The 14,610-nt window shown below is 38.6% G+C and overlaps 1 protein-coding gene across 3 annotated transcripts in view; it reads left to right on the forward strand.

Moving 5' to 3' along the window:
- nck1b (NCK adaptor protein 1b) overlaps positions 1–14,610 on the forward strand; it is a 93,225-nt gene that overhangs the window by 59,881 nt on the left and 18,734 nt on the right. The window contains exon 1 of one of the 3 annotated variants that reach the window (XM_007253759.4): positions 3,131–3,287. The exons of the other annotated variants lie outside the window; for them this stretch is intronic. Coding sequence (XP_007253821.2) covers positions 3,146–3,287 — 142 coding nt within the window. The 5' untranslated portion in view covers positions 3,131–3,145. Of the gene's footprint in view, positions 1–3,130; positions 3,288–14,610 lie in introns of those variants that run through there. 3 annotated transcript variants of the gene reach the window in all.

Consider the following 14,610-nt stretch of genomic DNA (forward strand, 5'->3'; position numbering starts at 1 on the left):
ACCCAAAAAGTTTTGGAAAAGTCATGGAAATTTGGTGTATCAATCTTTGTGTTTCCGTTTATCGATGAAAAAAATCTATTTTGAGCTAATAAATACGTCAGCTCAGAGTTAGTTCAGTAATTTAGCCCTACATTATAGAGCTCTCAGGATCTAAAACACATTTTATTATTAAAGATTGTGTGTCAGATTAATTTTCGGAGTACTATAATAAATTTTTATTATAATTTTAGTTGATTTTTGGCATTGTCCATGTCTGCACTGATGTTTTAAAAATCATGAAAATAGAAGTATGAAAAAGTCATGAAAAAAATCATGGATATTTATTGGTTAAAACGTGTATCAACCCTGTAAAATAAAACCATGCAATTGCGTCAAAAGGTAAAAGCTATTCTAATCGTGGTATTTTAGTATGGATTAAACTGTAAAAGTGAGTTTATGTTCCTGATGTCAGGTGGTAAGGTTTTTCATAGTTAGAGAGCAGAGCGACTGAAAGCTCTGCTCCCCATGCTGGTGAGACGGCATAACATTAAACTTCTTATAGTAACTGCTTTGTTTCTAGGTTATTGCTTATATGCCATGTATTTTTTGTGTTTGCAAAAGGCGCCAAACTGATTAAACAAGGTATACATATATATATGCAATAAAAAAGATTTTTTAAGCATTTTTAGGCACTTGTTTAATAGTTAAATGACTGGAATTAGTATCTAATTAGCAAGATTAAATCTGGATATTAAAGTACTATTTGTTTCTAGATAATAAAATGACGGCTGAACAACACCATGCCACAGTTCATATATTTTCCAAAGATTTACAATTATATTTTACCTGTTTGTTGTTTTCCTTACGGTCACGTCCTCTAATCTAGAAAAGTGTTTCCACTCTACATACAAACTAGACCATGATTTACTTCATCAGTGGTTTGTGGCACCTTTTGAAACCTACCTTGATCTGTCCAATCCTTCTGTGTTTTTGGTTTGGTCTGAACCAAAATAGCAGGCTGGTGCAATCCTATGATTGCTAAAGCTCAGAATTTCCAGCATGACCTTGTTTTTTTGCTTTTGAGTAACAGTTTTTGGTTCTCTTTTTTGGAACCAAGAAAACCCCTGCAGCCTGATTTTGTAAATCTGCATCTGTGAAAGTGAAATCTTATTGTAGGCCGTGGAATTGCTGGCGTCATCATCACTAGTCCAGCTGTGTGCAGATGTTGAGGGGGAAAACAGGAACTGATGTAAATCGTAGGAGTTAGAATATTCCTTCGAATGAAGTGTGGAAACACAGAGCATTACAGAGTTCTGCTTCTGCTTTGTGATGACCTAGATTAGAGTCAATCATTATCACAGTATGGATTGTTTAAATTAATTTTAGTTATTACGAACATTTAGGCATTGAATAGACATTGGTAGTGAGATAGAAAATGCTTAAATATCATACATTTAATAAAACATAAAAAATAGTAAGAAATAGTAGTAGTAAAAAATAATAATATATATATATTTATTGAAAATTGTAAGCTTATTAGTGATAATGTGCTCTCCTCACAATGGATAGGATCAATGTCAGCAATATATATATATATATTACAGTATTTTATGGACAATAAGGTGCAGCGGATTATAAGGCACATTTAAACTGACACTAGTAAGGAACAAGGGTGTCACCATTTTTCCCTTCTAGCTGGGGAAAGCATTTTAGTATTTAAAAAATCAGTTTCAAGTCAAATGGGAGCTGGATGTTAATCTACACAGATTTCTCTACTGAAAACTATTTGGGCCAGTGAAGCACTTCTGCTTATTTTCAGAATGCTTGGATTTCCAATATTTTCAACAGTGCGGTTAGCAGCAGCGTAGCAACGGCAAGCTACGGTTAGCAGAGCTTAGCGCTAGTAAAAAGCACTGCACTGAGGAACCCTGAGTGTTTTGGTAACCCAGGGTGCTATCAGCTAGTGGTTCTTGCCATATAGCTTGTTTTACCATGGTAAACAATATACTCATCTCTGAGCAGTGGAAGAGCTCATGCTGCAGTTAGCAGCTAATGCTAATACTGCTCCAGCCTTGGAGCTGGAGAAACTTTACTGAAACTCCTTTATAACGCTGCAGTTCAGCAGAGTGGCTTTAATGCTCCTTAATAACCAATTAGTTAAATATAATTATAAGGCTCATTGTGCGAAAAATACAGTAAATCCAAAATATCTCCAGTCTTGTAGATAGATAGATACTTTATTTATCCGGAAGGAAATTTAGGAAAACATGTTTATACTGGTACTGGTGTTGTACAGCCAATACACCTTAGCTTTGGTAATCTGCTCAGCGTTTTAGGCCTACTGTATCACAGTATAAAATGCAGAAAGTAAATCAGATTGTTGGTCTTTGCTCTGAGAGTGTGCACTCTCTTATGTTTATAATGTTGTGTAAGATCTTATTTGATGTAATTTTAGGGGAAGCAGAACAGAAATCCCAATCAAAACATGCTGTGTCAGGTTTCTAAAGTCAGGGTTACAGTGAGTCTCTTAAGGCATTTCATATTTAATTCTCAGTGATCATGTGCATGATATGTGAACGTTTTTATACAGTCACTTTCTGTGTGAAAATATTAATATTAATTAAAGGTTCACTGCAATTAAAAATGACATAATTATGTGGCCATGAACAGAAAAAAATATATATTGGTTTTGTTGCTGTTTTCTTTTTTTTTTTTTTTTGGGACAATATATCATCCAAATATTGTGGCAGGTCCTTGTTCCAGGCTGAGGAAGTCTGTATTATGGTTCCTTAAATATTGTGGAATTGAGTTCTATTAATACCAAAGTTAATACCAAGTTTGTTTGACTGGTAATAATAATACAAAAAAAGTGTTTGCTTTCCATAAACACTGTGGTTTACTCTCGTGCTTTGTGACTATTCTTTGCGTTTGTGTCGTTAGTGTCTGTTCTTCTAAACCCACTGAATCATGAGACATGAAACTGTGAGTCACTGTGATGAAACAGTTGTGGACTTGGGAAGGTTCAGAGCCAAGAATACGCAGTTCTTCGCCCGGAGGAACTACGTCTGCGTTTGTGTGTGCGTCTCCCTGTGTTTGTGTGGGGCCAGCTCTGAGCTCTGTGGAGCTGGACTGAGCTGAGGCCTCCTGTGATTGGCTGGGAGTGGTCATGTGGGCGCTTGAGCAGGCAGGCTTGCTCGCAGTCAGCTCGCTGGTGGGCGTTTCACATGGAATAGCTCCACAGCAGCTGAGGGAACAGTCGCCGGGAGAGCCCAAAATGGATATGGCTAACCTCTTCAAGCACATCTTCCGTGAGTTTTCCGCAGTTTCTGATTTCTTCTTTACTTTTAATATGCCATTTTCTGAAATTTGAATTCTAAGGGAACTTTCTACCAAAGTTTGTGAAGTTCTGAAGTTGTGAGCTGGCGGATTAGCGAGTTTGAAAGGCTTTTTTTTCCTCCCCCTCTGTTGGGTGGGAGCTTGTCAGGGTTTTTTCCCTCCTATGTGTGTTCTGCAGTACTTTTCCCTGAATGATCGTGGTTTCTAGCCATTGTGTGAAGGCTGGGAGACGTCTGAGGAGAGTGTGGGTTTGTTCAGAAGCGAGTTAAGAGGGAACACACTTGTTTGCTTAGGGAAAAAAGTCTCTTTCACAGCTTTTTCTTCCTTTTCCCCCCCTTCCTTCCCTGGGCGTGCAAGCTTTGGGTGGGTAAGGCTTTTGCTAAAGCTCCTGTGGAAGCCTGTAATTGCCCTGCTCTCACTCGCACTCTGCAATCAGCCTCGTGTGAAGAAGTCCCCAGCCTTTGCTGGAGTCATGTACAAAAACTTTTGTGCTTCTCAGCTTGATGGTCATACTTTTTTCCTTCCATTTGAGACATGACGTTCCTTTAGTCAGGTTTCCTGCTGCTGGTAAACCTGCCTAAACAATGGAGTGTTTTTAAGAAAAAGGGTGTGGGTCTTTTTCTTGTCGTTTTTCTTTTTTTACATCTTGGTTTTGCTTGGTTTTGAGATCTGACTTATTGTGCTGAAGACCATTTTTTTGTTTAACCCTTAAGTAACTACCAGCATGTTATTTAGTTATTAATGCAGTTGTTCATTAGTAACTGACCACTATTGAGGTGAAATGTGTGCTCCTATAGGAAGAAAAGTCAGTGGGGAGCTTCAGTTTAAGGGGTTTGCCCTGTGTCTGCTATTCCAGGGGGTTTCCTGTCATAAGTAGAGCTGCCATCGCCCCACTCTGCAGCCCATGTCCCCCTATCCTGTCGAACACTGCAGGCTTTGTGTCATCTTTACTGTCGGCGCTGATTGATGAGGGCTCAGCTCTTCTTCTCTCCGTTGGGGGAGTTATCAGAGGAATGTGATTACAGAGGGCTTTCACAGGCATCTTCGTGGCCCCACTGACACACATTTCAAAGGGCCCAACGCTCTTCAGTTCAGTGTGGGATCATCGTAAACGTCTGATAATTGCAGGTTTTCTCTGTACCTGCTTTTATTTTGCATGCCTTGGTTTGTTTCATGACCTAGATTGCTATGGGGATTCTTTAAGACAGTTTGGTATCAGAACGTTTGATTTGTTTTGACATCTATTTTTGTTTTCTATATATAAATATATTCTATATATAATATATCTTTTTAGCTTTTGTGATGAACATTTAATTAGGGCTGCACCTAAAGATTTGTTTTTCTAAAGTTTATTTTTAGTGATAAGTTGATTAATCTATTGTTTTTAAGTTTTTTTTTTGTATATGAGACCCTCAATAAATTATATTTGTTATATTTCTCTTCATTTATAATATATGATCAATATAAATAGTCTTTCTTTTTGCATTACAGGGCATTATTCTGCACCAAAAATTGCCTTCATAAAAAAAAAAAAAATTGATTTAAAGTAACTGTAATCATTGGTTATTAGATTTTTCAATAATGCATGTACAAATGTTACACTACCGTAACAGCAGCGCTACAGAAATGACTTGACTTTTTCCAGATCTTAGAGACGCTGCTGTTCTGCAAGGCCCTTGTGCATCAAGTGCTTCATGTATATCAGTTGTAGCACAGCTCACTCTATAGAAAAATATACTGCGCCCCAAACCACACGCTACTACACTTTTCTTGCTACAGTAAAGAGCACATTTCTGTTGGTGTCACACCTGTTTTTATATACTTTTTATGTATTTTGTTTAGTAAATTGAGATTTGGGACGCAACCCCAGGTTTTATCTATGGAGCACCTTTACACACTTAATGCAAATCATCGTGTTTCGGTGTATAATCTTTGTACTGACTAATAGAAATAGAAAAGTAGAAGAGAAGTCCCTACAGGCATCAAAGTCAAGAGCAAATCACAATTAGCAAAAGGAAAAAGAATGTCTCATTTTGAAGAATTCAGGCCCTGTTGAGTCTTATGAACCAGCCCCAGTCAGCGCCCCAGTGGATGTGTTCAATTCCACCAGCAGCTCACCTGATTTAACATCATTAAACACCGATTTACCAAGCCAGTTTCTGATATGATGAGAACTATAAATAATACTAGACTCTATGAGGAGAACTTGTGTTGTAGAACACAGTGAAGCAAAATCAATACTTTCTGTATGAGGAGTAAGGAGAGTCTAGTTTAAATTAAACTTTATATTAGTCATTTTACAATCCACTTACTGAATATTCTTAAATACCAAAAGGTTATTGCTCTTAAAAAATAATGGATACTTAAAATGATGCAATAATTTCTGAAAAATTACAGCTCTGGAAAACAAAATAAGAGACTACCTCTGGAATATAATCAAGAGGAAGATGAAAGATCACAAACCAAGCTGAACTGCTTGAATTTTTGCACCAGGAGTAAAGGCATAAAGTTATCCAAATGCAGTGTGTAAGACTGGTGGAGGAGAACATGCCAAGATGCATGAAAATTGATTAAAAAACAGCGTTATTCCACCAAATATTGATTTCTGAACTCTTTAAAATGTTATAAATATAATAACTTGATTTCTTTGCATTATTTGAGGTCTGAAAGCTCTGTTTCTTTTTTGTTATTTCAGCCATTTCTCATTTTCTGCAAATAAATGCTCTAAATGACACTATTTTATTCGGAGCTTGGAAGGAATGTTGTCCGTAGTTTATGGAATAAAATAATGTTAATTTTACTCAAACATATACATATAAATAGCAAAATCAAAGAAACTGATTCAGAAACTGAAGGGATTGAAACAATACGCTACAATGTGTGTAGCATGCCTTGTGATTCTCAACTGGAACCAACAAAGCAGTGTGCGGTAGAGTGTTTTAGAGGAGCGACCGACAGCCTGTATATTTCTCTCTCTCTTTCTCTCTTTCTCTCCCCCTCCCTCTACCTCGCCTCACTCTTTTCCTGTCGTTCGGCCTCTGCTCAGAGAGGAAGTTGTCTAATTTGAGACAGATTTCTCTCCAGTTCCTTTGAGCGAGCGAGGGAGGAAGTGAGGAAACGGGGACTATTGATTCACAAACGTCTGAGCGTCAGGCAGTCTGTCCTTTCGTCCATCCGTCCATCTGTCTCTCTCAACTTCCCGCGTTCCCTCTCTCTTTTACTCTTTCTTTTTTTATTTTTTTGAAAAAAGAAAAAGTAGTGAAGAGACAAACACAAGCTTGGATCAGGGATGAGGGGGTTCCCTATCTTTCAGATCCATCCACACATTATATTTACAGTTTCCTCTCTAGATCTCTGTGGAGCTGTAGTTCTTCTGTTGTTCTTCCCTCTGATTCAGGCTCTTCATGCTGTCATGATCCTGAAACTGTTACCCAAGAGGAAAACATGTTGGACTCCCTGTGAAGTGACTCCAACCCTATAAAAGTGCAGTTTGTTGCATGTGGAGGTGGAGGGGCTCGCTGTCAGACCCTGCCTGGCCCCCAGAGAAGGGCACGTCATCCTAGGACCAGCTCCAGAGATGAATCCTCCTCTTTCCCCTTCACACAGAAACAGTAAAACAGGAATTGAAGAGCTGTAGAAACTAAATATAGCAGCTAAACAAGGTCAGAGTACCTGCTCCGAGGACCGGAGTGATGACTGCTCATCATCTCGTACTCATCTGTCACATTCCAGCCTTTGATAACCAAGAGCCCTGGCGTGGCATGGAGCTGCTGAACATGTGCTGTAGATAAACTGCTCTCTGCTCCCAGTTGAGGGCCTCTTCACTTTACAGGGCTTGTTTTTTTGGATCCTATTGCTGCTAGTAGAAGAGGTTATGTCTGTGAAATGGAGATGCAAGAATAGAGAATTAATTTTGCACTGATTCTGCTGGTTCATTTCATATGATATGTTCAAGCTGACAACTTTTAAATTGTGTTAAAACAATTGCAAGATTTTAAAAGTTGACTACAACAGTACTAAAGGGAGAGTAGGCCAGTATCAATAACTTATGTTTTTTGGATGATATATTGTTTCAGAAATTATAGCCATAAACATATAAATATTATTGTCCATTTAAGGCAAATATATTTAGCTGATATAATGATATTGTATAGTAAAAAGTTTCTCTTATTTATTTTCACTCTTGACATTACACACACAATGTTTAAATATCCAAAGTAAATAAGACATTTTTGACAAAAAAATCTACCACATCTAAACATTTTTCCAAATTGAAGGCAAAAAGTACAAATAACCACCCTACATATTTTGCAATACCCACCTGCTAAATTATTACCACTGGTGATTCAGGATTTTATGAAATCGCAATTACAAAACTCTGAAAAAAGTTGTAATTTGCACTGTTTAAACTGATATAGCAGGATTTATGTGCAGCAAGAAATAAGGAATACAGGCAGAAGGAAGAAGAGCAGAAAGTAAATGAAGCTAGCTAACATTAGGTGAAGCAGCGTTTTGAACTACATTTGTACTACATTAAATTATAGCCATTTGGAGACAGACAGAGCCACAGTAAATCACAAATAACTGAAATTTGATCAGCTACCATTGCTATCCTAGCCCTGTACAGTTAATATCTTTTAGCTGAAAAACAGCTTAAAGTTTAGAGAAGACGTAATAATCTAAATAAACTTATTTATGTGGTATGTTTAAGTGTATGAATGAATCTAAACATGTTTGTTGACTCTTCAAGTCGGCGTCTTGGTGTTTGAGGAGAGTTTGGGCCTGCCGCTTCTGCTGAAAATAAATCCTATAAGCAGTGTGCACTTCAACATTGTAAACACTGAGCTTTTTTGAGCAATACACCGCCTTCACTTATGTTTGTTGAGGCAGACAGTATGGCTAGGTGCTGGATTTTATATATAACTGTGGAATTGGGACTGAATGAAACTCCTGAATTAAGTTTAGAATTTGAAATGTTGCACATTTGTCACTTTTTTGACTCAATCTAAATCTGGTCGTTGGTTTTGGGATAAAATCATTTCACATTGGCCACATTGAGTTCTATAGAATAGTAACGTTTGCTAAGGTAACTTAACTATGGAGGGAATTTTGTGCCAAAGGTTTTATGCAAAAAATTAAAAGTGGATTTTGTCAGTCTTTGTTTTCATTTTTTCACTTTTGTTTCTGGAGTCTATTGTTTGTTTCATCTTTTTTTGACACAATTTTCACAGGTGGGTGGGGCTTAGAAAAAGGCATTCCCCTTGAATGTCCATTGGTCACCTGATTTTAGACTGATTGGTACCTTTAACCCTCATCTGATTTTATTTCTTAAAATTTTGATTGCTGATTTTATTATTATTTTTTTTCTTGGCACAAAATTCCCTCCATACTAATACAATCTTTTTTTTTTTTTTTTTTTTTACCAAAAGGCCAGTTGTCTGTTTCAGTGTAACTGCTGATAAATTAATTTGGCTTTCTGTCTCTTACCATAAGGATTTTTAATAGTTTACTGTCAGAATACTTAATGGAACAGTTACTAGAGATTTGTATTGCTGTGCCGACCCTGTGCCACTATGAGGAGGGCTTTACCACCTGTAAGGAAACATATATAGAGTTGTGCACCTCAGATCACACAGAATACAAGGTTTCTGCAGGTCCTTAAAAAGTCTTAAAATGTCTTAAATTAAAATCTTGATAATTAAGGTCTTAAATTGTCTTAAATTTACTGTAAATTTGCTGTTGGCTAACATTAGCGGTGAGCTAGCTAACGTTACTAGGGTGAGATCTTAGGTTAGCGGTGAAATAACTAACATTAGTGGAGAGCTAGATAACAGTAACTGTGAGAGAATTAAGGTTAGCTGAGTTAACATTAGCGGTGAGCTAGCTAACATACTAATGTTAGCGGCGAGTTAGCTAACGTTACTAGGAAGATATCTAAGGTTAGCGGAGTTAACATCAGCGGCAAGCTAGCTAACATTAGCGGAGAGCTAGCTAACAGTAACTGGGAGAAAACTAAGGTTAGCTGAGTTACCATTAGCAGCAATCTAGCTAACCTACTGTCATTAGCAGAGAGTTAGCTACATTATCGGGCAGAAAACTAGGGTTACAGACGAACCAGCTAACATGTTCTGCATCACAATGGAACAAAATTTAAAAAGAAAACATACATAAGAAGTTTTAACTACTTTTAGGCTTTAAAGTATATTTATTGAGGTCTTAAAAGGTCTTAAAAAGCATTAAATTTGACTTTTAAAATGACCCAATAACCCTGGAATAACTCAAATGAAGGAATTATGCAGAAAGTTGAGAAAATTGGTGGAATTCCCCCTTAAACACACCAAAGTAGACAGTATTTATAATGAACAGTGCTGTCTGCTTTAACCTAGCTGCTGTTAAAAGCTCTGTGTTGTCTCGCTCTCATCTGTGGTTGCTCGTCTATTTCTGCACTGCTATCAGGCAGCCACAAACAGCGCAAGAAGGCCTTTGTTGTTTGGGGTTTTAATGCCTTTCTTTTCAGACGCTGCTTTTTTATCGACTCCTCTTTGACTGGGTTTGCAGGGGTCCTGCTGAATGCAGCTTTAGATGCTGATATTTGTTTTTTTTTGTTGTTGTTTCTTTCTCTCTTTTTTTCCACTTTCTCTGCTTTATTCTTTTTCAAAGATACACCACAGAACAAGACTCCACAGGACAGGCTGAGCTCCTGCACCTGCTGTTTGTTAGTATTGTCTGAGCTGATACTACAGTATATTCATTTTTCATTCCATTATTACGTTAAGTAAGGGTGATTGCAGCCTGCTGGGTCAAAGGCCTTGTCATTTATAGGTGTGTATGTGTGTATGAATGTGTGTGGAATCTTGGCTCTGTAATGGAGCACACTAGCTCTGCCATATCAGAGAACAATAGGATGTTCAGCCCAGGGGAAGTGGCTAATCTAAGCTAGCCTGCAGCGCGTGTTGTTTGCGAGGAGGAAAGGCTGTGAAATGTCGGGGAAGTCCACACAGCGAGAGTTCTGGACAGACAAAGACGGCCCAGGCAAAGAATTCTGAGAACATCTTTTGTGTACGGCACGTACGATGACCGGTCAGTGTCAGTGTTAGGTTTATAAGCTGTGATTGAGAGGCTAAAGTAACGCTGGTGAGGAAGAGAGAAATCAGGATTCAGGATTATGGATGGCCTCATGAAGCAACATGGCTTCCTTCCCGAGCATCCTCAACTCAGGAAATCCAAAGGAAAGGAGCGATGACGTAGTGAAAAAACACCCGACAATGCCTTCATTTTCCTCATCCTTTAGGATTGTTCTCACACCAGCATTATGTGGTCTAGGTGAAACTGATTCTGATTCATTTGCACCCATGGTGCGGTTCATTTCGGCTGCTGTAAATTATACTGTAATCATACTCTGGTGTGCACCAAACCCGTGAAACAAAGTGCTCAACTAACTTCAGTGTATTTCTTTGCAGTTTTTCATATGAACATGATCCAACCTCAGTCTGAACCAACTATTAAATATACTATTCATGTTTGTGCTAAACAGCTTTTCAGGTGCAGTTTAGCCTGATTTATTACCCAGATAATTACTACAACTGTAAACCAATCACGTCTTTGCTGCTGCTCACACTGAATGTGCTGTATGCAGTGCTCGATTCTGACCAATTAGTGGACACAATGTGCTCAACGCTGTTTGTTGTGAAGCATTTTGTTGTATGTTGCACGTTTTTCTTGTGTTAAACCCTTGCTAACTGATTCGAGGCAGAGAAACAAAACTAAATTTTGCAAGTAAAGAACAATTAGGACACCTGCTTATTCATTCATCCATTTTCCAGGAATCAAGGGAGTTTTCTATGTTCTTCAAACTGACCAGTTTTAACCATTTGATTCAAAAATTTTTGAATCTGATTTTTGCCTTTTTTTATCGCATCTAATTGTGTACATGATTCGCTTTATGTAATTATTAGGCTGAAAAAATGGGTAGAGATTTCCATTAAGTCTCATCAAAGTAAAAAGTTTTATTGGAAAGGTGCATTTAAAGTCATTTCACAGTTATACAGTTTAGTTAGTCCTGAGTGTCTTTTGCTCTTACGTCTGTGGACCCAAGAATCCACCAATTACATACCTCTAGCTTTACGTATTAGGTTTATATTGATCTTAAATAGAGAGTTCTGTTCTATTGGCAGTACTTCTCTACAGAGACCAGATAAGCAGTGTGTATGTGCAATAATACAGCTTTACCAGTAATGGGTGCGATGTAAAGAAACTGACTTAATTCTATAAAAAAGGTGTCCATATAGTTTATGAAAATCAATAATGTTCATATTTCAGTATTGGAGTTTGTAGAACTGTGCAGTATAACAGGGTTTATATTTATTGTAAATATGTTCTGGATCTCTGCATCAATTCCATCCAACACTGATCCACTAGGGGTGGGCAGTATGGGTCACTAAATTATGAACTGATATGCAAAAAAGCAGAGACAAGTCTAGCCAGACACAACCAGTCGCAATCATTACCACCCACTGCACTGTCCACTGTGTATGGTAGTGCCTTGTGGCATGACAATGTACACTGCCTGGCCAAAACAAAAGTTGCCACCTAAAAAAACAGCTCTAACTCTTATTTGGTTGGACCATCTTTAGCTTTGATTGCTGCACACATTCACTGTGGCATTGTTTCGATAAGCTTCTGCAATGTCACAAGATTTATTTCAATTAGTGCTGGACGATATGGCCAAAATTTATATCACGATATATTCCTTAAATTTCGGTCTATACTATATAATTTCGATATCGATATAAATACTTAAATAGGCCTCAGAAAACTGCTAAGAAGCCCTGCAATCCCTGCAGCACTACGAATTTAAATTATTATGTAACTGTGTATTTGCACTTTTTGTGTGGCTGGCATCAGATACCCTCATTATATGCACTTCTATCTATCTATCTATCTATCGGAAATCTGTACCTACTACTGTCTGAAAATTTAATTTAAGCCTTTGAAACCTCCTTTCACAGAAACTTTAATACTTTAGAAATAAAAGTAGTCAAAATAAATCAATGCTCAATATTATTTGCATATAGCAAAATAATAACATGACATCCCTGTCAAACATAAGCCTATATAACTATTACCAATAAAAATAACTTTAAATTACAACAGAGGCCGAGCTTCTTATTCTTTGTGAACAAATTTAACAGATTAAAACAAAAGTGTTTCAACTAGGATATAGAATACAAGAAGCCTTTATAAATAAAGCGACAAGATTTTCCCGTCAAATAAACAAACCTACAGGCTTTATCAACTATGAATAACTTAGTTACAACATAAGCTGTAAAAGTGCTTCAGTCAGTAACGTTATAAGAAAAATATTGTATGTAGTAGAGTTGCTTGAAGTGGTGGAACAGATTAGATGTATTAACATTACCGCTGCTGGTCGGCTGCACTCTCCGGCACAATTTGCAGCAAAGCGGCAAGGGAGCGGAACCGCGGCCGCCCTCGAGGACCCACGGCCGAGCGAGCGGACCCGCGGCCGAGCGAGCGGACTCGCGGCCGGCCTCGAGGACCCGCGGCCGAGCGGGCGGACCCGCGGCCGGCCTCGAGGATCCGGGGCCGACCGAACCGAGTCTACCTTAGCCTTGGATCCGCTCGTCCCGGCTCCGTTTGGCTCCAGCGCGAGACATTTTTGCTGCGTAGCGAAGCGGACCCGAGCCTAGCCATTTTAACCTAGCCTTGCCTAGCCTAGCTTATTTGGCTACGTGCCTGTGTGGTTACGTCATCACGCACTGACGTAGCCCAGCTACGGGGGCTGTGTTGAGCTCTGCGGCGAGCTGACGCCAGTAAAAAACGCCTGTCCGTGATTCTGTAAATAATACATATCGATATACCACAAAACTGATATCACCGTTATTGAAACATTTCTTATCGCGATAAATACCGATATCGAATTATTGTCCAGGCCTAATTTCAATCCAGTGCTGCTGGATTAATTTTTCACAAAGATCTTGCAGCAGCATTGATGATGGTAGAGTCTGACCACTGCACAAAGCAGCTCTTCTCCACCCAGCACATCCCAAAGATTCTCAATGAGGTTAAGATCTGGACTCTGTGGTGAACTCTCTCAATCCATGTGTGAAAATGATGATCTCATGCTCCCTGAATCACTCTTTCACAATTCCAGACCCATGAATCCTGGCATAATCATCTTGGAATATACCCGTGCTCATCAGGGAGGAACAAATCCATTGATGGAATAACCTGGTCTATATTCAGTATATTCAGGTAGTCAGCTGACCTCATTCTTTCAGCAACATACTGTTGCTGAACCTAAACCTGCAGACCACCTGCAGCATCAACCAACCCCACATCATTTACTAACTTAAATCCAAGGGAAGACTTTTTTTTTTTTGGCCAGGCAGTGTATATGTGTCATATTATCCAGAGTTAAATAATGCCTGAGACTAGCTAGATAAATTAAATGAACCCTGCTCTCCTATTGGACACAAGAAACACTGCTACCAGATTTGGATTGTCTTCTCAGTGGTCACGCAGAGCATCAGTTGGTTGTGGTTTCTGTTTGTTTGAGACCCAAACTTAAACAGCCAGTTCCTGTAGCACCTTTGCACTGCGACTCAACCCTCATTTGCAGCGTTTGAGAGTTTATACACCCTGAGCCGACAAGATCCAGCACGCCTTTTAAAGCCCCAGATAACACTGTATACACACTGGTACATCCTCTCCCACCTGGAACATCCTAACATCCATTTGCAACAGCCACTCGGAGCTTTACGTCCCAGGCAAATGACCTGGGTTGGCTGAATTTGGAATGCAAAGCAGTTGGTTTGGGACAGTCAGGAAACTCGCTGTGAATCTTATTAATATTGAGAGGTGATAAGCAAAGGTGGAGCAGGATGGATCAGTGCTTAAGCTTATGTTTTTCCACTCGTTTGACCTTTAGCCTGTGAAGTCATTGTACTTAGCTTCCATTTAACTGTAGATATACACAAGTCCTTTTGTGTTCCATTATTTATACCTTTGCAATATGGATATGCTGATCTGGTCATTATTGACTGATGTCATATGAAATGTTTAGTTTATATATCTATTAATTGGCAATACCAGTGCTGATGCATTACGATAAAAAAAAACTCATTGTTCCTTATTCTGCCTTATTTAAAGTTGAATTAACTGTTTCTGCTCTCCGAGGGTGACTTCCCAATAGATTTTGGAGCATTGCTGTGAATATTTGATTGCATTCAGTGACCAAAGCAATAGTAGGGGTGGGCAATATTATATCGTATACAA

This window comes from Astyanax mexicanus, chromosome 6 (genome assembly GCF_023375975.1).
Source record: "Astyanax mexicanus isolate ESR-SI-001 chromosome 6, AstMex3_surface, whole genome shotgun sequence".
Taxonomy (NCBI): domain Eukaryota; kingdom Metazoa; phylum Chordata; class Actinopteri; order Characiformes; family Acestrorhamphidae; genus Astyanax; species Astyanax mexicanus.